Source organism: Muntiacus reevesi, chromosome 5, assembly GCF_963930625.1.
Source record: "Muntiacus reevesi chromosome 5, mMunRee1.1, whole genome shotgun sequence".
Classification (NCBI taxonomy): domain Eukaryota; kingdom Metazoa; phylum Chordata; class Mammalia; order Artiodactyla; family Cervidae; genus Muntiacus; species Muntiacus reevesi.
In genome coordinates this window covers 90,085,636-90,108,035 of record NC_089253.1, presented here as the reverse complement: position 1 = coordinate 90,108,035, position 22,400 = coordinate 90,085,636, and the positions used below count along the sequence as shown (strand labels likewise).

The window sequence follows — 22,400 nt, the reverse complement described above, 5'->3', positions numbered from 1 at the left end:
CCGTGTAGACAACAGTTGGCCGAGGTAAGAAGCACGGCTGACCTGGGGACAAGGCAAAGGTGGTTGACCCGTGTCTTATTGGAACTTGTTGACTTTCTGATGCAAGAATTTACCGCAAGCTCTGTTTTTTTTTTTGTTTTGTTTTTTTTTTCAGCGACATGGAATCATCACCTAGTTTTTATTGTAATAGATTGAGAGCAATTTATTTTACATGAATCGATACAGGTTTGGAAGGGTTTTTTTTTTTTTTTTTAAACGCTCCCTATTATATCCCATTTTCTTTAGAAATATTTTTGTGCTCGGAGCACGTTATATCAACCAACATTCAGTTGGGCTCAGGATATTTTCTTCATACTGAAAAACACATTAAAGTTATAAGTCCTAGTTGTCTTAATTGACAATTTTCCATCTTAACTGTGAATTGCGAATAGTGTGAACTAGCTTAACAAACTATATATAAACACCTGTCCTTCTGTAATACTCCTAGAGAGGATACCTTAGTATAGAGGGAAGCACAGGCTTTGCAGACAAAGGGTCTGGATTTGGTTTTCAGCTGAGACACGTAGGCACTTGTGGCTTTGAGAAAGTATATAAACCTCATCGAGACCCAAGTTCCCTGTGAGGTCAGGATGATACCACCCTGCACAATCGGGAGCTTACATGATAGTTGTCCCCACCCGCAGGTCAAGTCCTTCCCACCATCCTCCCTTCCTGTTCTGGTTCAGATCCTCTGAGGGGCTTTGTGTTCGATGAGTTTTGGCCACAGTTCAGCAAACACTGCTGAAGAGACAGCTCTGTTGTTTGTCTTGTTACATTTGTTTTTTTGCCACAGTTTGTGCGAGCTTAGTTCCCCAACCAGGGATTGAACCCCAGCACTTGGCAGTGAAAGCTCAGTTTAGGGTATTCTTACCATCATGATTTCAAGGCAGGTTTACCTACATAGTTCCAAATGGCTGTTTTCCTCTCCTCCCCGTTCCCTAGTCTGTATGTTGTTCTCTTTTTCTGACATTCAGGCTCTTTGTGGTAAATTGAAGCTAAACAATCCTACCTTACTAGGATTGTTGGAGGGTTGAATTCTTGTCCTAAAATAATCATTCATCAGTGGCAGCAGTGCAATTAAGTTGATAGCGTCTATCTAGCTCTTAGTTATCAGGATTTTAATTGCTATTTGTAACTATAGGCTTCTAGTTTTAAAATGCTGCCTGGGAACTTGTCTTCACCCCTTACCTCAGGGCCTGTCCTGGGGGCCGAGGGGCTGGGTTCACTTCCAGATTTCTAACACCTGCATTGAGTCAGGAAGCTCACTTACAGATTCTGTGTTTGCCAAGGCCTGTCCCTCCTCTTTCTTGTTGCTTTTCCCTATCATGGATGCCTCTGCTGTTTCATTTTTATTGAACCACCTGTTTGGCCGGTATTGTGCTCTAACCAAGTGCAAGAACATACAGTACACAGCTCCTGCCTTCCGGCCTGTGATAGAAGCTAGACAGTAAGTGCTGTTTTCAAACATTTAGCTCCCTTACAGGGTAGTTTAGTAATTCCTCTTCTGATGAACAAATATTGTTTGTGAACCTGTGAATCTTAATGCCAGGTACAAAGATGAATACGATGCAGGTTCTGATTGTCAGTGTTCTGATCGTCTCCAAAGAGAAGAACCTCTGATGGTGCAAGAGTGGCTTCAGGTGGTACTGGTACATTGTTATCTAGAACCAGCCCACCAGACATGCAGTTTCATGGATATTATTGTTTAAGAAAAGACAGAAATAGCTATTTTATGATTGTTGTTGTTGTTCAGTTGCTAAGTCATGTCTGACTCTTTGCAACTCCATGGACTACAGCACGCCAGGCCTCCTTGTCCTTCAGTGTCTCCCTGGAGTTCGCTGAAACTCATGTCCATGGAGTCAGTGATGCCATCCAACCATCTCATCCTCTATCACCCCCTGCTCCCCCTCCCCTCAATCTTTCCCAGCATCAGGGTCTTTTCCAGTGAGTCAGCTCTTCACATCAGGTGGCCAAAGTATTGGAGCTTTAGCATCAGTCCTTCCAGTGAATATTTAGGGTTGATTTCCTTTAGGGTTGACTAGTTGGATCTCCTTACTACTCAAGGGACTCTCAAGAGTCTTCTCCAACTCCACAGTTCAAAAGCATCAATTCTTTTGCTCTCAGCCTTCTTTATGGTCCAACCCTCACATCCACACATGACAACTGGAAAAACCATAGCTTCGACTAGATGGACCTTTGTTGGTAAAGTAAGGTCTCTGCTTTTTAATATGCTGTCTAGGTTTGTCATAGCTTTTCTTCCAAGGAGCAAGCATCTTTTAATTTCGTGGCTGCAATCACCATCTGCAGTGATTTTGGAGCCCAAGAAAATAAAGTCTGACACTGTTTCCACTTTTCCCCCTTCTATTTGCCATGAAGTGATGGGACCGGATGCCATGATCTTAGTTTTCTGAATGTTGAGTTTTAAGCCAGCTTTTTCACTCTCCTCTTTCACTTTCATCATGAGGCTGTTTAGTTCCTTTTCACTTTCTGCCATTAGAGCGGTGTCATCTGCATATCTGAGGTTGTTGATATTTCTCTCAACAGTCTTGATTCCAACTTGTGATTCACCCAGCCTGGCATTTCACATGATATACTTTGCATATGGGTTAACAACACACAGGGTGCAGGGTGACAATACACAGCCTTGACGTACTGTATATTAGGATGCTGCTACTGCTAAGTCACTTCAGTCGTGTCTGACTCTTAGCGACCGCATGGACTGCAGCCTACCAGGCTCCTCTGTCCATGGGGTTTTCCAGGCAAGAGTACTGGAGTGGGGTGCCATTGCTTTCTCCGGTATATTAGGATAAATAGGTGAAAATATTTAAATTTTAAGTTCAGGTAATATTTTTATATGAACTAATTGTGAAGGATCATTAAGGGAACTCTGACCCACAGAACCAATGCATCTAATGAAATTCTGGAGGATGAATTGATTAGTTCTGAGTGAAACACACAGACTTCATTATTAAAAGGTAAGCTTTAGTTTGATTTTCAGTGGAGTCCAAATTAGTCAGATTTTAATAAAAATCTGATTTGTAGTAAACACTGATTTTCAACATAGTAGCATTACCTGAATAACGTTTATTTCACTGTGAAAAGATATTGTCTAGAATATTCATTGCAGCATGAGAGTGAAATTGGAAATGACATGAACATCTAATGATAGGAAGTAGGTTAAAATATTATACATTGATAGACTGGAATAGGAGAATAGGATGCAACCATTGCAAATGATGGTGATGTAGATGTATATATATTGACATGGAAAGACATTCATAATATCTAGATAAGAAGAAAAAGATGTGCGGTTAAAAAGCCAATAATGAAAAGCCCTGAAGGATGTACTACTAACATGTTAACCACTAGATAACTAGTGGTTATCAACTAGCTGGGATTTCAACCAATTTTTTTTCTTTATTTATTTTTAACTGAAGGATAATTACTGTATTGTGTTGGTTTCTGCCATACATCAACATGAATCAGCCATACGTGTACATATGTCTCCTCCCTTTTGAGCCTTTCCATCCCACCCCTCTCAGTTGTCACAGAGCCCTGGTTTGAGTTCCCTGAGTCATTCAGCAAATTCCCACTGGCTGTCTGTTTTACATATGTTAGTGTATTAATGTTTCCATGCTGCTCTCTCCGTTTGTCCCACCCTGTTGGTATGCTCTAATTATGAAATGAACATAGGTACCTTTCTTTTTCTTTTTTTATAGAGAAAAATTCCATTTCCCATTTCATGTATGCACAGCTCAGTATAGCTTTTCTGATCCTGTTGTGATTTCCTTTCTTACAGATGTGGGGGCACGGTTGGTGCTATTTTCACTTGTCCACTAGAAGTCATTAAGACAAGGTTGCAGTCTTCAAGATTAGCTCTTCGGACAGTCTATTATCCTCAGGTTCATCTGGGGACCATCAGCGGAGCTGGGGTGGTGAGACAAACGTCAGTGACGCCTGGACTCTTACAGGTTCTGAAGTAAGTTCAGTCCCGGTTCTGGCCTCATGCCACCCGCACCCCCACCCCCCACTGTCAATGCAGAATGTTTATGCGGCCCATCAGATGGGATGTTCTGTTTGTAGAGGCTGTGACCAAATTTAAGAACTAGGTATCTATACCAATATCTTTAACTCAGACTTTGCTCTCTTGGCCTCAGGGCTCCCGGCATGCATGTGATCACCATCCAGGGACAGTTAAAGTAAACCTAACAAAGCAAACTCAAAACAATCCATGTTTAAATTGTTACTTCAGAGTGTTGCTCTTGCCTCAAGTCTTTTGAGTGCTAGCGAGAAGCTCTGAGGCTTGTAGAATGAATTTTAAAATTGCACAAGAGAAGTGTTGTGAATATTTGAAGAGGAAGTAATATGGAAACAAAATGTTGTAATTTTTTACTTTTTATTTGAAAATAATTTTACATTTATAGAAAAACTACAATATATGTTTAGTAAGCTGATCTTTACAATTTTTGTTTCATACCTAGCCTACCCACCTACTTTAGCTGTTTTTACAGTATTAAAATATTTCAGCTGCTTACCAAGTTGCCGAATATTCTTAAGCTGAATTTGGCTTATCAGTCTCTATGCTTAAGGCAAAATCAGAAATTCAGAAGAGCACTTGTCAATGTCTGCATTTTAGCTCAGGGACCCTTTGCTTTTAAAAAAGAACTTTAAAATGATGACTGACTTTGACTCCACATGTTACTCAGAGCTCTAAAACTGATCTTCGGGAGAGTGCGGGTTCAAGAGAGACACAGCTGTGTACCAGTGTGGATGTTTAGTGGGGAAGCGTTAGAAAAAGATGCAATAAAATGGAGATGCTCTGTCTTCATAATGACACCACTTTGAATTTGGGGCAGAGTTCAGTCACAGTTTAGATAAGGTAGAATGGATTTGAAAGTGCTTAATTTATTTTTAGGTACGTTTTGTTTGTAAGACCAACTTCTGGGTAAGTCAGGCACCCATGCCAAACACACGTAGCAGGGTACATCCGAGCTCGGGCCCGACTGGGCAGCAGCGCCAGCTACTGGGGGCAAGGTCCCAACTAGAGAAAGAGGTCGCTGATAGCCAAGACTCGGGGCAGATCTTTTTTTCTTTTTTCAATTGAATGCTGAGAAGGATTGTGGAGACGTGAAATGCAGAAGGTCAGGGGCAGGCCAGGAAAGGTGGGGCACTGAAATGGGAGGCCTGCTTTGCTGTTAGTAAGGAGAGAGACCGGCTCTGAAGACACCCCGTCCCCTGTTCGCCTTTAATAAGTCTAGTCAATAGCAGTGTCTCCAGTGACGCCTTGCTTGTGAGGAACTTGGAGTGCTTTGGACCTAGTGAAACAGGGGTAATTTGCCAGCTTTGCTAACATCCAAGGTGAACTTCCTCTTACATACTTGCCAATCTCGCATGACTAGTAGATTTATTTATTTACTGTAACTGGGAACCTATTACCCGGAAGTCAAGGGTGTCACTGGGGCCAAACCCCTAAGGTAAATGGGAATGTTTCTTTAGTTCAAGTGTGTTAGGACACATCTTCTACTAAAATGTAAACAAAAAAAAAAAAAAAAAAAAAACCCACCTCTCCATCTTTTAAAACACATGAACAGCACCCACACCACATGCAAGACAACCCATCTTCCTAACTGGCCTGGCAGAAGACCTTGCACCCTGCTCCATCCTCAGGCTGTTCTCAGCAAAGCAGAGGAGATCCTTCTGCTCTCACTCCCGGTAAAAGCTGAAGCTGCCCATGGGCCTGCTGGTCCCCTCCCGTTACTTCCTTGACTTCGCCTCCTTGAATTTCCCTCTCCTGAACCATTTTGGCTATACTGGTCTCCTTACTGGCCCTTTAAAAGACCAGAATGTTGGAACATTCCACAGCAGGGCCTCTCTGCTGGACTTTATCTGCATGGCTGCCTCTCAGCTCTCCCCCTTTACAGGAAGGCCTTGCAGTGACCATGCTATTGAAAACCAGGCCCTTCTTTCACATTCTCTCCATCCTGCTCTATTTTTATCCACAGCATTTACCTCTATCCATCATACACTGTAATGTATTGATTTATATTGTTTATTTTCTCTCCCTGCGGGCCCCCCCGCAAAACAGAAGTTCCCCAGAGGTAGGGGCTTCGATTTGTTTTGACGACTGAGGTGTCCCCAGTCTGAGAATGCCGCCTGCCACACGGCAAGACTGCAGGACAAAGAGAACGTAACACATCGTTAAGATGTTGAATATGAAGAGCTTGACACCCACTCCTCCCCCTGCCATGTAAATAACCCATATTAGCTGCTATCATAATACCTGCTTCTGTACTTTTTAAACATAAGACTTATAGCTGAGTTTCCTGGTGATGAAGGCAAAAGGGGCGCTGTCACCCTGCATAACTCTCATCTGGAGAAAGCACACATGCCCTTCAGGGTAGATGTATGTTGTTTCTTGTCACTGAGTTCTGAAAGCAGAATGTTACCCAGTACTTCCATCAGATAGTGTACCAGCGTAAGAAGCATTGTCTTTTAGGATAGTTTAATAGAAGATGATTGCTCTTTGCTTCCCCACCACCCTCCTCACCCACCTGGATTACTAGACTGTGCTCTCTGATTCTTCCACTAATCACTCCTAGGCTAGAGCCGAGGTGAGGGGCTACTGAGCGGGCTCTTTTTCTGGGAAGTGGTGAACTGAGAGCAGGGATCCAGGCCTTTTCTCTGTGCCACAGAGCCCACCAAGTCATCTGTTCACGATGAGAAGCCATTGGGTTTATCAGGGGGTTTCCCTGGTGGCTCAGACAGTGAAGAATCCACCTGCAGTGTGGAAGACCCAGGTTCGATCCCTGGGTTGGGAAGATCCCCTGGAGAAGGGAATGGCAACCCACTCCAGTATTCTTTGCTGGAGAATTCCATGGACAGAGGAGCCTGGTGGCCTATAGTCAGATGTTATTCATTTAAAACTAAGCTGCTTATTTTTAGTCTTATTCTTCCAGGGAGTGCTACATTTAAAGGCTTAACAGACAACAGAATTTGTTTACAGGAATTTTGTTTTTCCAAATGCAAATCAGTGTTTGCTTATGTCTCAGGTTAATCTATTAGAGAAAAGGTATTCTCCATTGGAGCACTGATTACCTTTGTATTTTGAATATAGTTACTTGAAGACAAGATGTTAACACAGTTAGGCTCTCTCTCTTAAATTTGCCAAAGGGTAATAATCCATTTATTCAAGTATCTGCCTTAAAAAGTCTTAGGACATAATCTTCTTTAAAAAAATTTTTTATCTAATCAAAACTCTTGTTCTTTAAACTATTTCAGGTACTTTGTTTTTTCAAGTACCTTTTTAATGTGAAAAGTAATATGTTAGTGAGGTAGTTTTTCTTTTAAAAGCTGATGGCTTCAACTCATTACTTTGTCTTGGAACTTGATCTGTGGTATGCATAGTCTGATCTAAAAGAGGGAAGAGAACGAAACACTCCAGACAAGATCCTAGTTTCCTTCTGCATTTCTTTCCTAAATGAAAGTTTATAGTACTGTGGGAAACTTAGTCTGGGCCCTAAACATGCTTTATTTTGAAGCTGAGGAATACCATTTATAGTAAGCACTTGATTGTTCCAGAAAAGTTTTGTAAACATCCAGATAGGTTAGAAGTTTGAATTATGTAACAGATTTGACTTTTTGCCCACTGTTAACATGCGTTACTATGGAGACAGCCTTTCTGCAGCTCTTAAAAGGCCTGAGTCACTAGAGGACACCAGTCCCCCACTGCATTATAGATGCGTGGCTCCCAGCTTCCTGGAGCCAGAGACACCCTTAATTGTGTTTGAGTGACTCCTAGGGCTGGCGGCACAGTGAACAGTCGTGGGGACCACAGACAGAGCCTAAACTTGAAGAAATTCTAAATGTATTGACCATTTGAAAGCTTTCACATGCTATACTATAAGATGTAGGTCACTTCAAGGTGTGGTTATTTGAGAGGTTTTTTTTCCAGAGAGCGTGTTTTTTTTTTCTTTTTTTTAAACTGAATCCTGTTTTGAGAAAGCGTTAACAGTAAAGAATTTAAAGTTGAAAACACCAAATTCTGATGTCTCTGTTAAGGACCAAGTGGCTTGGTTCTGGCCAGTGTGAAAATGCAGTAAAACATGTCGTTCCTTTAGAGTGTTAGGATGAGTTCAGTATTTTTGTAACCTATGACCTATAGCTTTTTCATTTTTAAAAGTTTTTTATTGTGAAATGATTTCCAACTTAAAGAACAGGAACAGGGCACATACCTTGCTTGTACTCTACCTCAGGTCTCTTGTGTTAAACATTTTGCCATATTTGCTTATTTGTTTTTGCTCTATATACGTACTTTTTTTTTCCCTGAACCATCTGAAAATAGGTTACACACATTATGTCCCTTTACCCTTCATTCTTAAGCATTTATTTCCTCGAAAAGAGTGTTCTCTTAAAACCAGAGTACAGTTTTCAAATTTAGGAAATTTAATATTGATATAACTAATCCACAGTCTGTATTCCAGTTATATCATTTATCTTTTGTTAAGCAATTGATTTAGCACAAGAGCAAAAACATGAAAACTGTTACTGCCAATATTTCTTTCATCTTTTAGAACTTCTTCAGTGAGTCTCTGGTTTTCGTGGTTTAAGTGCTTTATTAAGATGCAATTCAGAGTACTTTTCTGACAGTGCAGTGTTTCCACTGCAGCAGGCACCAGTTTGATCCCTGATCGGGAACTAGGATCAGGTGTGACCTGATAAAAAAATAAATTCAGTTAAAAAATTTTTCCAAATGCACTTAAGATATAATTCACGTACCATATGATTGCCCACTAAATGCATACAGTTCATCTGTTTTAATATGTTCACAGAGTTTTGTGCAACCTTGACAACAATTTGACTTTTGCCTTCACACTACAAAAATCCCCTCACTGTTTGCAATCACTCTCCATCCCCAGACTCACAGCCCTAGACAACCAACCACTATTCTGTCGATTATCTTGTCTCCTGATTATTTCATCTAAACGAAATCATACAACATATGGCCTTTTGTGTCTGCTTTTACTTAACCTAATGTTTTTTGAAGCTTCATCCTTGTGTGAGTCATCAGTACTTCCTTTTTATTGTTGCTTTTGTTCAGTCGATCAGTCATGTCCAACTCTTTGCAACCCCATGGACTGCAGCATGCCAGGCTTCCCTGCCCTTCACTATCTCCCAGAGTTTACTCAAACTCATGTCCATTGAATCAATGATGCCACAACCATCTCATCCTCTATCACCCTCTTCTCCTCCTACCCTCAACCTTTCCCAGCATCAGGGTCTTTTCCAATGAGTCGGCTCTTTGTATCAGGTGGCCGAAGTATTAGAGCTTCAGTATCAGTCCTTCCAATGAATCTTCAGGGTTGATTTCTTTTAGGATTGACTGATTTCATCTCTCTGCTGTCCATGGGACTCTCAAGAGTCTTCTGCTTTTTATTACCAAATGATATTCCATTGTGTGGCCAGGTTTCATTTGAAACACACTGCTTTGACCTTCCCCAGATGCCATGAAGAAAGAAATGTGCATTGTACTTGTAGTGAGGTATGCTGTCTAGTTGTCTAGTGTGGTGAACAGAGCTCCTTCATGTGACCCTCAGCATGACCGGAGAGTTAGTCTGGGCCTTGCAGACAAGAGTGCACCTTGGGGTCACTTACAAGGCTTGGACTTGATACCTGCTACTAAGGAAAAGATTCTGTGATACCTGTCAGGTACTCTTTTTGCCTTACAAGAATGCCTGTATGTTGTGCAAACCCTGAACATTACTCCTGTGTGGACAAGAGAGATTTTGAAGCATGTTTTTTCACTGTAGTCATGAAAGGAGTATTCTTTAGTCTTCTGATTCTGTATTGTAATATAATCAGATAAGACCTCAGGGGTTTTGTAAACATTCTGTTCTTTATTCAAGGAGCTAACGTGAAGATTGACCCCTTATCATTTTGCATAGCCCTTGCCTAAGGATTTTAAAGATAGATCTTTTCTTATTATTTAGGTCAATCTTGGAGAAGGAGGGACCAAAGTCACTTTTTAGAGGCTTGGGTCCAAATTTGGTTGGAGTTGCACCATCAAGGTAAGCATTGAACCTTTCAGCTAGCCTACAGCATACACTATGTAATATACCAAGTCCTTTCGTAACCCAAGGGGCAGTACTGCTAGATGACTAGTTTCCTTTTCTGTGTGAGAATCCTAAATGCATCTGATGTATAGAAGTAGTATTAACTGTTGGTATGTCTTTCAATGTGTGCGTGTTAGAAAGAGGTTCTTGGTTGTTGTATTCTTAAGTTGAAAATTATTCTGCTCCCGTCACCTAGAACTTTCCCTGTTTGCTCCTCCTAAGTGTGGTGTGTGGTCAGCAGCAGTGGCATCACCGAAGAGCTGATTTAAATGACAGGATCTCAGACCCACATCAGAATTTGCATTTGGAAGCACTCATCTGAAAAAATTTTTAAAGCGTCTAGGTTTTACTTTATGTATTTTTAAAAATTCCCATTTTTGTACAAGGTTTAATTCTCTTTAAAGCTTATTTGAATACATTGAGCTGCACTGTCCCAATACAATAGCCACTGGTCACATGGGGCTACTTGAATTAATTAAAATTAAAAAGTCAGTTCCTCGGTCTCACCAGCCACATTTCAGGTACTTAATGTTCACATGTGGCTAGTGGCCCTTGCCTAAGGGACCGTAGGTGTAGAGCATTTCCAGCTCTGCAGGAAGTTCTGTTGGGCAGGAGTGACGCAGAGGGTACGAATGTGTGGATATGAAAGGGAACGAATGTTTCTGCGTGTGGGGGGGTGGGGCAGTGTATCTCTGAAAAGTAGGTAAGAAACTGCTTCTAGAAATTGCCTTCTGGATAGGGGAGTTGGGTGTGACTGCTAGGACATGTACATGAATCGACATGTACAATAGACTTTAAGGAGAATCTTTATAACAAAAATGAGAGTGTCATTTTATATGAAGTAAAGACTAAAAGCTTCTTGAATTCTTAACAGGTCAGTGCTCCAGTTTATACACAGATTTCCTGGGGATATCATAAATATGCAGATTCTTATTAAACCCTTTTGTTCCTTTAGAATTCTGTAGCTTGTGTGTGTGTAATCTGTTGAAAATACAGGAAGTACTAGCCTGTGAGATTACGAGGGGCATGCATTATTAAGAGAACACAGACATGCTGCATATATGTAGTTGATGAAGAACACGGAGTCATTCTACTCGTGGACAGTGCTTAACTTGGTAACGCCTGTCAGTCTGGTATAGAGTCTTGGCCACCACACCCATTTAGAACAGTTGGAACCTAGAAAAAAAAAACAAAAGACAGTTTTATAACACAATCATGATAAGTAGTCAGCATCCTAGGTTGAAAAATACGTTCTATAATTGATCCATCGGCCAGCTGGAAAAAAAGAATGCCATCTTCCCTGGCATTGCTGGTGAAGAGCAGGGAAAACCACAAGCAGGCTCTGCTCCTCAGCCCCGATCTGAGAGGAGACAGACAACGGGAAAGCAGACAGGCAGAGGAGACTGGAGAGCCAGGGGCGGGATGGGAGGGGGTGCCACCCCTCCAGTGGTCCCATTCTGGGGTAGGGAGCACATCAGTGGAGGGAGCACTTTATGGAAACGTGTGCAAGCCTACATGTTCCAATGTGGTCCCAAGTCATCAGGGAAAAAGTTCAAATTACATGTGACATACTCGTTATGGTATAAGACAGGACACATGTGATATATGTTGGAAATGTATTGTAAATTTTAACAGTTACAGTATATGTTGGTGCTTAAAGGGATTGGCGTTTATCCAGAATGAAGAATATAAATGGACTTCATATGTATACTATCAAAACCTCATCTTCCTCAGTTGTTTAGGGCACTTCCATCATCACAGGCTACTTTCTGGAGAGACAAGCGGGAGCTTCCCCAAGGTGCCTGCAGCAGGTTTTGGTTTGAGCCCAGATGAGGTTAAGCTTGCGATTACCTATTAACCTCCTCCCCATAGTCCTGAATCTGTCAGAGGTTGCGTGGGGCCAGTGTCCCAAGATGTCCTGACCGTGTTCCCTCTTCGCTCTGACAGGGCTGTGTACTTCGCCTGCTACTCCAAAGCCAAAGAGCAGTTCAATGGGGTCTTCGTGCCGAACAGCAACATCGTGCACGTTTTCTCGGCTGGTTCTGCAGGTGTGTTACACCAGTGAGTGCTCATGAATGCCTCAGCTCCCTAAAGCGTGTGTTGTGCCAGAAGGTCTCTTTCCAAGAGTTAAAAATTAGCTCTCTGCTTCTTTTGCACCTAAACTCATTTTTCTGAAACTTTATGTTAGAATTGATAAAATCTGAGTATTTGAGAACAGCTTGTAACTTGCTTCCATTTATTCTGCCTTAAGATTGACACGTTAAGTTTGACATGTTCTCATGCGTGCTATTGGTTAGTGTGTTCTATCTTTTAAAGGAATATTAATGTGTTTTCATGTCTTTCTATTACATTATTTTCTCAACTTTGAGCTGCTTTTTCTGTGACTTCCCAGGTGTCTAACAAACCCTGTGTACAGGTGGATTAGCAACTGGATTCTGTGATGAAGGCTCAGGGCTTGTCGTGGGGTTTGTTCAGCAGGGTTGGTGATAGATCAGGTGTCATTTTTGTTCTTTTTTGAGGGAATCATTCCACCTACCATAGAAAATTCACAACAGGATTTTTCTCCCAGGAAATACTTGGCAGAAATACGTTGTAGATTGCTGCGAGGCCATGCCGTTTTCGATATAAATTTTATGTCTGTTTAAATAGAAAGGTATTTTAGAGAATTAAATTGACATTTTATGAAAAATTTCCACCCTCTGCTGACCTCTAAATTGTGTGTATCCATTTTGTTCCTGTTCCTCCAAATAAAAGTACTAGGAATTCATCTGAATAGTTGAATTATCTGAATACAGATAATTTTTGGATCCCAAATGGAAAATGACATTAGCAAAGATGCTTCACAAGAAAGGTGTTTACAGGATGTGGAGCTGGCAGGGAGGTCAAAGGGATGGAGTGTGGAGTTCAGAAGAAGTGGGGCCTCACTGCCTCAGCCAATAGTGAGTTAGCCATAAACTAAAAGCTGTGCATCAGTTTTGCAACTTTTGACAAATTAATTTAGAGAAACCCTTGGTAAATAAAATGGACCTGAAGGGAAATTTTTTTTTTAATACTCTTCAATTTGCTGTTTCAAGGAGCTAATGTTGCTATAATTGGTTTTTCCCCTCCTTCCTGGCAGCATTCTTTTTTTTCTTTTTTTGTAATGCAAGTGTAGTTGATTTACAAAGTTGTATTAGTTTCAGGTATATAGCAGAGTGATTCAGTTCTTTATGGTCTGTTACAAGATACTGAATACGTTCCCCATGCTATACAGTAGGTCCTTATTGATCTGTGGACTATCTGGGTGGGTCTTCCCACATGGCACTAGTGGTTAAGAACCTGCTTGCCAATACAGGTAGATGTAAGAGACACAGGTTCAATTCCTGGGTCTGGAAGATCCCCTGGAGAAGGGCATGGCAACCCACTCCAGTGTTCTTGCCTGGAGAATTCCATGGACAGAGGAGCCTGGCAAGGTCCGTAGGGTCAAAAAGAGTCAGACACAACTGAAGCATGTCTAGGGTCATATTATAAAATCAGTCTATTCAGAATGTGGAGGGGATGACATATTCCAAAGGACTTGCTGTGTGTCAGGTCAGTGATACATGATACTGCTTTTTTGGTTGGTGTAGAGTGACAAACAACATTAAGATGGAGAAGACTTAAAGATGGTTCCAATAGTCAGATCAGTCTTAAAACTTCAATTTCCTAAAATGATCAGTCAGGTATTGAAATGTCTAAGTGTGGATTCACGTAAGTGGAGATTTAGTTTCTTCTATTTTAAGTTAAATTTAAGGGTACTCTTTTGAATTAGATCATCATTTCTTAAAAACAAATTATTTCTGGACCTGATGCTTTCAGTTGAGTTTTAGGATAGTTTCATATTTACCACCATAGGAATCACATTAACAGGAATACCAACAGCACCACCTAGAGTCAGGGAGGACTAGTAATCGTCCTCAGTTGCTCAGTTGTGTCCTCCTCTTTGTGACCCTTTGGACTCTCCAGACTCCTCTGTCCATGGACAGTTCAGTTCAGTTGCTCAGTTGCGTCTGACTCTTTGCAACCCCATGAACCGCAGCATGCCAGGCCTCCCTTTCCATCACCAACTCCCAGAGTTTACCCAAACTCATGTCCATTGAGTCTGTGATGCCATCCAGCCTTCTCATCCTCTGTCATCCCCTTCTCCTCCTGCCCTCAATCCCTCCCAGCATCAGGGTCTTTTCCATTGAGCCAGCTCTTCACATCAGGTGGCCAAAGTATTAAAGTTTCAGCTTCAACATCAGTCCTTCCAATGAACACCCAGGACTGATCTCCTTTAGGATGGACTGGTTTCATCTCCTTGCAGTCCAAGGGACTCTCAAGAGTCTTCTCCAACACCACATTTCAAAAGCATCAGTTCTTCAGCCCTCAGCTTTCTTTATAGTACAACTCTCACATCCATACATGACTACTGGAAAAACCATAGCCTTGACTAGATGGACTTTTGTTGGCAAAGTAATGTCTCTGCTTTTTAATATGCTGTCTAGGTTGGTCATAACTTTCCTTCCAAAGAGTAAGTGTCTTTTAATTTCATGATTGCAATCACCATCTGTAGTGATTTTGGAGCCCCCAAAAATAAAGTCAGCCACTGTTTCCCCATCTATTTGCCATGAAGCGATGGGACCAGATACCATGATCTTAGTTTTCTGAATGTTGAGCCTTAAGCCAACTTTTTCACTCTCCTTTTTCACTTTCATCAAGAAGCTCTTTAGTTCTTCTTCACTTTCTGCCACAAGGGTGGTGTCATCTGCTCATCTGAGGTTATTGATATTTCTCCCAGCAATCTTGATTCCAGCTTGTGCTTCATCCAGCCCAGTGTTTCTCATGATGTACTCTGCATATAAGTTAAATAAGCAGGGTGACAATATACAGCCTTGATGTACTCCTTTTCCTATTTGGAGCAAGTCTGTTGTTCCATATCCAGTTCTAACTGTTGCTTCCTGACCTGTATACAGATTTCTCAAGAGGCAGGTCACGTGGTCTGGTATTCCCATCTCTTTCAGAATTTTCCACAGTTTATTGTGATTCACACAGTCAAAGGCTTTGGCATAGTCAATAAAGCAGAAATAGATGTTTTTCTGGAACTCTCTTGCTTTTTCGATGATCCAGCAGATGCTGGCAATTTGCTCTCTGGTTCCTCTGCCTTTTCTAAAACCAGCTTAAACATCTGGAAGTTCTCCGTTCACGTATTGCTGAAGCCTGGCTTGGAGAATTTCCAGCATTACTTTACTAGCGTGTGAGATAAGTGCAATTGTGCGGTAGTTTGAGCATTCTTTGGCATTGCTTTTCTTTGGGATTGGAATGAAAACTGACCTTTTCCAGTCCTGTGGCCACTGCTGAGTTTTCCAAATTTGCTGGCATATTGAGTGCAGCACTTTCACAGCATCATCTTTTAGGATTTGAAATAGCTCAACTGGAATTCCATCACCTCCACTAGCTTTGTACATAGTGATGCTTCCTAAGGCCCACTTGACTTCACATTCCAGGATGTCTGGCTGTAGGTGAGTGATCACACCACAGTGATTATCTGGGTTGTGAAGATCTTTTTTATGCAGTTCTTCTCTGTATTCTTGCCAGCTCTTCTTAATATCTTCTGCTTCTGTTAGGTCCATACCATTTCTGTCCTTTGAGCCCATCTTTGCATGAAATGTTCCCTTGGTATCTCTAATTTTCTTGAAGAGATCTCTAGTCTTTCCCATTCTATTGTTTTCCTCTTTCTTTGCATTGATTGCTGAGGAAGGCTTTCTTGTCTCTCCTTGCTATTCTTTGGAACTCTGAATTCAAATGGGTATATCTTTGCTTTTCTCCTTTGCTTTCACTTCTCTTCTTTTCACAACTATTTTGTAAGGCCTCCTCAGACAGCCATTTTGCTTTTTTGCATTTCTTTTTCTTGGGGATGGTCTTGATCCCTGTCTCCTGTACAATATCACGAACATCCGTCCATAGTTCATCAGGCACTCTTGTCTATCAGATCTAGTCTTAAATATATTTCTCACTTCCACTGTATAATCATAAGGGATTTGATTTAGGTCATACATGAATGGTCTAATGATTTTCCCTACTTTCTTCAATTTGAATCTGAATTTGGCAGTAAGGAGTTCATAACCTGAGCCACAGTCAGCTCCCAGTCTCGTTTTTGCTAACTGTATAGAGCTTCTCCATATCTGTGGCTGCAAAGAATATAATCAGTCTGATTTCGGTGTTGGCCATCTGGTAATGTCCATGTGTAGAGTCTTCTCTTGTGTTGTTGGAAGAGGGTGTTTGCCCTGTCCATGGACAGGGGCTCTAGAAAATTGAGATTTACTTTAGTTCAACATTACCCATAGATGTTACATTTTAGGGGACTATAGCTTCCATCTGTTGTGTGGAAATGGAACTGCTTCTTACCATTTTTATTCTTAAGCCATTGAAAGCCTGATTTCAAGGTTTATCATATGGAAAACATGGCTTTAATAAGCATTGGATCTGTTCAATGATAACATTTTCTATTTGTTTTGTTTTCTTCCAGCTTTTGTCACAAATTCTTTAATGAACCCTATATGGATGGTTAAAACCCGGATGCAGCTAGAACGGAAGTAAGTTTTTACTTGTTCCTTCCTTGATGTAAGACTTGAATTCTTAGGGGTTTTTTTCCTTCCGCCAGTTCCAACTGTAGAGTGAGAACTGTAGCATCCTTAACCATCCCCATCTTTGTTTGATCTGCGTATAAGCATATGTAGAAACTTCTCTCGTGTTGAGGTTTATACTGCCAAGCCTCAGGGGAGAGGCAAAGACCAGCAGAAATAACACACAAAGGGATGTCAGGAGTTCGCTCAGATGTGGCCCTTGATCCCCGGGTAGTCCTGGGTCTCTGCTCCTGGGAGACCCCGCCCCCAGGTGGAGTGCTGTGAACTGTGCTCCAAATGGCCTCTCTTGTGGGAAGGCGCCAGAACAGTAGCGCCCAAAGCTTAGTAGGGGCATTTTAGTCTCCCAAGGCCCTCAAATATCCTGAATTCCTCCCCCAAAATTGTAGCCAGGGATTCTTAACATTTCTTATGCTCTGGGTTCCTTTGGCAGTCTCTAGTGGAGCCTACAGGCACTTTTTAGAATGATTTTTTTTCTCTCTCTGTTTTGCACTGGGTCTTCATTGCTGCAAGTGGGCTTTCTCTAGTTGCAGTGAGCAGGGGTGCTTGGACTTCTCGTTACAGTGGCTCCTGTTATTGTGGAGCACGGGCTCTAGGCACACAGACTCAGGAGTTGTGGCTCGAAGGCTTAGTTGCCCATTAGTTGCATGTGGAATCTTCCTGGACCAGGGATGGAACCCATGTCCCCTGCATTGGCAGGCAGATTCTTAACTCCTGTACCACCAGAAAAGCCCTAGAATGATATTTTTAAAAGCAATGAAAACCAATTATTGAAATACAATTATCAGTGTTTTTAAAAGTTACAGTATATTAATATACTTCTTTAGTATATTAAATAACAAGATCAAGGAACATCCCAGTAACTACTGTAATTTCAAGTCAGTGATGATGATAAACAATATTTTCTGATAGGATTCTAAGTACCCTTTTGTTACTAGGTTGCCTAGAAATTTGTGTGGGGCGCTGGAAACTTCCAGCTAGTCCAGTCTAACCTTAAGCTACCCATAGAGAAAGGAGGGGAGAGAGCAAGCAGGAGCTCCACCTAGAAACGGAGGTGGGCTCTGCCTTCGCTTGTTTTTCTCTCAAATGACCCGGGTAGCCTCTGAAGTGGGTCTTTGACATTCTCTGTCCGTTCTACCTGAAGGAACCTTTTAAAATATACCAGGTCTAATCATTTAGAAGAGATATCTTGCTCAGAAGGCTTCAATGAATGTCAATTACTGTCAGAGTCAAATCCTAACTCCTCAGCTTAACCTTCAAGGTCCTTGGCAGTTTTCAAAAAATGTCACGTGGTCTCCTGCTTCGGTCTCCTTGAATCTGCCTTCCTCACCAGGAATAGAACCCTCAAGAACCTCTTGTACTACGACCTCCTGACCAGTCCTCTCCTAGAACCTTTGGGTGGTTACTTCCAAGTGTGCACACAGTGTCCTCACATTACTTCTGTTTAGCAGGGGATAAATGCACGGGTCAGCTGAAAGCCTTCTTTATGTGCGTTTGTTAAGATCTGCCTGGTAATGACCTGTGCTCAGGACATTTTAAAGCTGTCTTTGGGTGGGCTCTGTTGACAGAGTCCTCAGCAACGAGGATTTGTTGCATGTTTTCCTCTGCACCAGTGGCAGCAGAAACAGCAGAGAATAAGACACAAGCCCTGCCTTCCCACAGCTCACAGCTTCACAGAGAATAAAGAGAATTACAGGCTGGTGGGAGAAGGGGCCAGCAGTGCTCCAGGACCCTGGCAGGTCCCTGACGCAGCCTGCATGGGACGTGCCGGGAGGCAGCCAGGGAGGGGCTCTCGTGGCAGGGATGTCTCTCTCTGCCCAGGAGCCCAGTGCGCACTGGCAGTAAAGGGGCCTCAGGCAGAGACTCGGGAGTGCAGCAGATTTGGAGACAGCGAAGCTTGGTTCATTCTGAGCAGCAGAAAGAGGTGTGTGTTGTGCATGTGAAGGTACTGGGAAAGGAGAGAGGTACAGGGAGATAAGCCTGGAGAAGCCGCATCCTTAAAAGCCCTGGGGAGGAGCGGGAGCTTGGACTCAGCTGTATTTGGAGGCAGTGTAGAGCTATTAGAGCAGGAATTCCGGGGCCCCGTCCCCAGGGGATGTTTGGCAGCATCTGGATATTTGTTTCTACAGCCTAAGTGGTGTCTAGTGGATAGAGACCAGGGAGACTGCTAGATACTCTACAGCACATAGGACCACCCACAGCAGAGAACTGCAGCCCCCGGAGTCCCAGTAGTGCCAAGACTGAGGGACCCCCTATGAGAGGATGGTAAACAGGGGAGTGGGGTGCTTGCATTTGCGTTACAAAGGTCACTCCAGGTAGGGGGCGGGAGTGTACACTGCTCTGCTCCCCCCCAGGAGGGTCTCCAAGGTGCACCCAGTGTAAACACTATCCAGTCCTGGGATTCTGTGTGTTTCTAGGCAGTTTATGAAAACTTCCTGTCGAGGGGTAGGAGCATCCAAGCTGAAGGCCTTTTAGTTATTGTATAGTTTCTTCCGTGTTTATAACTTTACAAATGTGGGAATAATGGAGGGACTTCCTGGTGGTCCAGCGGCTAAGATGCCGAGACCCTGATGCAGGGGTTCTGGTTTCAATCTGTGGTCCAGAACTGAGATCCCACATGCCACAACTAAAGATCTTGCATGCCGCAACCAAGACCCGGCACGGCCAGATAAGTAAACCCAAAAAAGAAAGAATAAGAGTCAAAATAACAGCATTTGGAGACTATAGTGGTAACAAAGAGCGCTTAAACTTACCACCCTGTGAGTCTTGGCAGATTTTCCTTCAGTGTTTCCTTAAAGCATGTTTGTGTCATAATTGTACTTTACATGGAATTTCATCTTGCTCTCCACTTTAAGCACTTCCCCATGTCTTACTGCCTTCACGACTCTTTTAATCTAGTCTGTGTACCATCCATCTGCATGAGTAGACACATGGATGGTTTTGATTCTATTATAGTCATATTTTCCTCTTTGGTGAACACCTTCCATCTAGCTCTTCCCAAAGGTAGATCGAAGACTCTGAGCACTTGTCTGCAAGTTGGGACAGATGTACGTGCCATCCTGTGGGCCTGTGGCCCCACGTAGCTGATGGACCTGGCCTCACAGTGGACAGGATTCAGCCAACCCCAGACCAAGGAGGATTATGGCGCTTCCCCATGTACTTTCTCTTTATCATCTTTGTGGCTCGGGGGCAGCAGGCGGGCTCCTCAGCATGTGTCGTAACGGCCTGTCATTCGTCTCCTTTGTGCAGAGTGCGAGGCTCCAAGCAGATGAACACGCTTCAGTGTGCCCGCTATGTTTACCAAACGGAAGGCATCCGCGGCTTTTACAGGGGATTAACTGCCTCGTATGCTGGGATTTCGGAAACTATCATCTGTTTTGCTATTTATGAAAGTTTAAAGAAGTATCTGAAAGAAGCTCCGTTAGCCTCTTCTACAAACGGGACTGAAAAAAATTCCACAAATTTTTTTGGACTTATGGCAGCTGCTGCTCTTTCTAAGGGATGCGCCTCCTGTGTCGCTTACCCCCACGGTAGGTCCTGCCTGACCTTCCAGCGCGGTACAGTGGCCTTTGGTGTGTGTCAGTACTTCCAGGCCTCTGGGGTTCAAATGGAGATGCAGGTACCTGCAGGTGATGCAGGTAGCTGAGTCCCAGTACAGCCGACTTCAGCTCGTGCGTGCAGGTCACGCGGGCGGTGGGAGCTCTGCTTTCCTTGACTCCATCTGATTGTGACCAACACTCGGCAGAATGTGAGCCCTGTGTTGTGGAACATCTGATGTTTTCAAAGAAACAAAAAAAATCTGGATTTTATTTAAAATTCCTCAATTTAAAAAAAATGATATGGGAGCCAAGCTTTTTTTTTAAAATAAATAAAATTCTCTCAGTTTCCACCTTGAATGGAGTGCTGAGGAAAGCTACTTTGGGTAAGTTTATTTTGTAAGGAATTCATAATAGACCTCATGTTCTACTGAACTACTTTAAAAAAAAAAAACAGCTCAGTTTATTGTGCCATGAAAAACAGGTTTTGTTTTCCAGCAGCTGCTGCACTGTCAGCTGTGGCATTGCACACGGCCAACTTGTAACAGGTCATTGAGTCCTCGTCGTGTGCCGGGACACCGAGCAGCCCCACGGGCTCTCGGGGAGGGGGTCTGCCACTTCCCACGTCACGTGCCCTGCAGTCCGCTTGACGGGCAGTGCCAGGTGTCATGCCGCAGGGGCCAGGGTGAGGCCGGGCCAGGTGTGCAAGACTCTCAGAAAGGAGGAGGTGGTTTTTTAAGCGGATGGAATGAAGAAGGATCCTAGTAGGAGGAGAAAGTTGGGGAGTACATGGGATGAAAGCCTTGTTGGAGATACCACTCACTATACTTAATATAAACTAGGCCTCGAGGGAAGTGACAGCATTTACTTGAGTAGAAAACGTAAACTGTCTTAAAACTCATTCAAATGAAACTTTTATTTTCCTAATCCTTTAGAAGTTATTTAGCACTCTTACCCCTTAGAAGTATACATAAGTCTTGGGACAATTGACTAATTCCTAGAGTTAGAAAATGTTCTGAAAAGAACTCTTCGTGGTCTGTGTGGCTGCCGCACCTAAACAGAGCTGAGATGGCCAAGAGCCATAGTTGCATGTTAACGTGTGTAACGCTGTGTGCTTTGCCTTCTCTCCATACACCATTCGGAAGTACAGTTCGTCCATAGCCTGAAAGGCGTGTTTCTTTCCACAGAAGTCATCAGGACGCGGCTCCGGGAGGAGGGTACCAAGTACAAGTCTTTCGTCCAGACTGCTCGGCTGGTCTTCCGGGAAGAAGGTTACCTGGCCTTTTATAGAGGACTCTTTGCCCAGCTCATCCGGCAGATACCAAACACTGCCATTGTGTTGTCTACCTACGAGTTAATTGTGTACCTGTTAGAAGACCATGCTCAGTAACGGGCCAGAAAGCTGTGCTCTAGAGGAATAAACCTGAGAAACCCTAGAGAATTTTTTTTTTTCCATTGATGTGTAGAATGTTTGAGACCGAAACAGGAAAGCCATAGAATATCTGGCTCACATCACCTGTTGGACATTTCCTTTTGGATTCATGCTTTCTGGAAGGTTTAAATTCATTAACGTTAACAGTTAATTATAACTACTTTTGGTTGGTGTTTGTGTTTGTTTGTTTTTTTAACTTAAGAGAATACAGGATTAAGCAGCCAGTAAATTAAATCATGGTATTTAATTTAAGTATAAATTTGGTTTGTGTCCTCTTTTATGTATGTCCACCTTATGGTAAACTGTAGCTAACGACGTCAGTTAAGCATAAGCTTAGAAATGCAGAGATAAACTAAAAGTACAGTTGTTTTCTAATATGTTAGATCCTGTTCTGATGGAAAGATAAGAAGTGTCACAGCTTGGTGGCCCCAGGCAGGCCAGGACTGACCTCCCAGCTGGTCTCCTTCCTTCATCTCTAGATCTCCTACAGATTGATCATCTGAGCTCTCCAGCTGCCAAGTTAAAAAAAAATAAACACAACTTCCTGACACTAAATATTTTAAACTATAAACCTTTTCCCAGGTAGCTTAGTGGTAAAGAATCCACCTGCCAATGCAGGAGACACCGAAGACTCAGGTCTGAT

The 22,400-nt window shown here is 42.6% G+C and overlaps 1 protein-coding gene across 1 annotated transcript in view; it reads left to right on the top strand.

Moving 5' to 3' along the window:
• Positions 1-22,016, top strand: part of SLC25A33 (solute carrier family 25 member 33) — a 30,854-nt gene extending 8,838 nt beyond the window's left edge. Inside the window, exons 2-7 of the mRNA XM_065936816.1 lie at positions 3,839-4,018; positions 10,026-10,103; positions 12,096-12,196; positions 16,675-16,741; positions 20,039-20,319; positions 21,513-22,016. Of these exons, the coding sequence (XP_065792888.1) occupies positions 3,839-4,018; positions 10,026-10,103; positions 12,096-12,196; positions 16,675-16,741; positions 20,039-20,319; positions 21,513-21,715 (910 nt within the window). The 3' untranslated portion in view covers positions 21,716-22,016. The remainder of the gene's footprint in view (positions 1-3,838; positions 4,019-10,025; positions 10,104-12,095; positions 12,197-16,674; positions 16,742-20,038; positions 20,320-21,512) is intronic.
• The last annotated feature ends 384 nt before the right edge of the window (positions 22,017-22,400 follow it).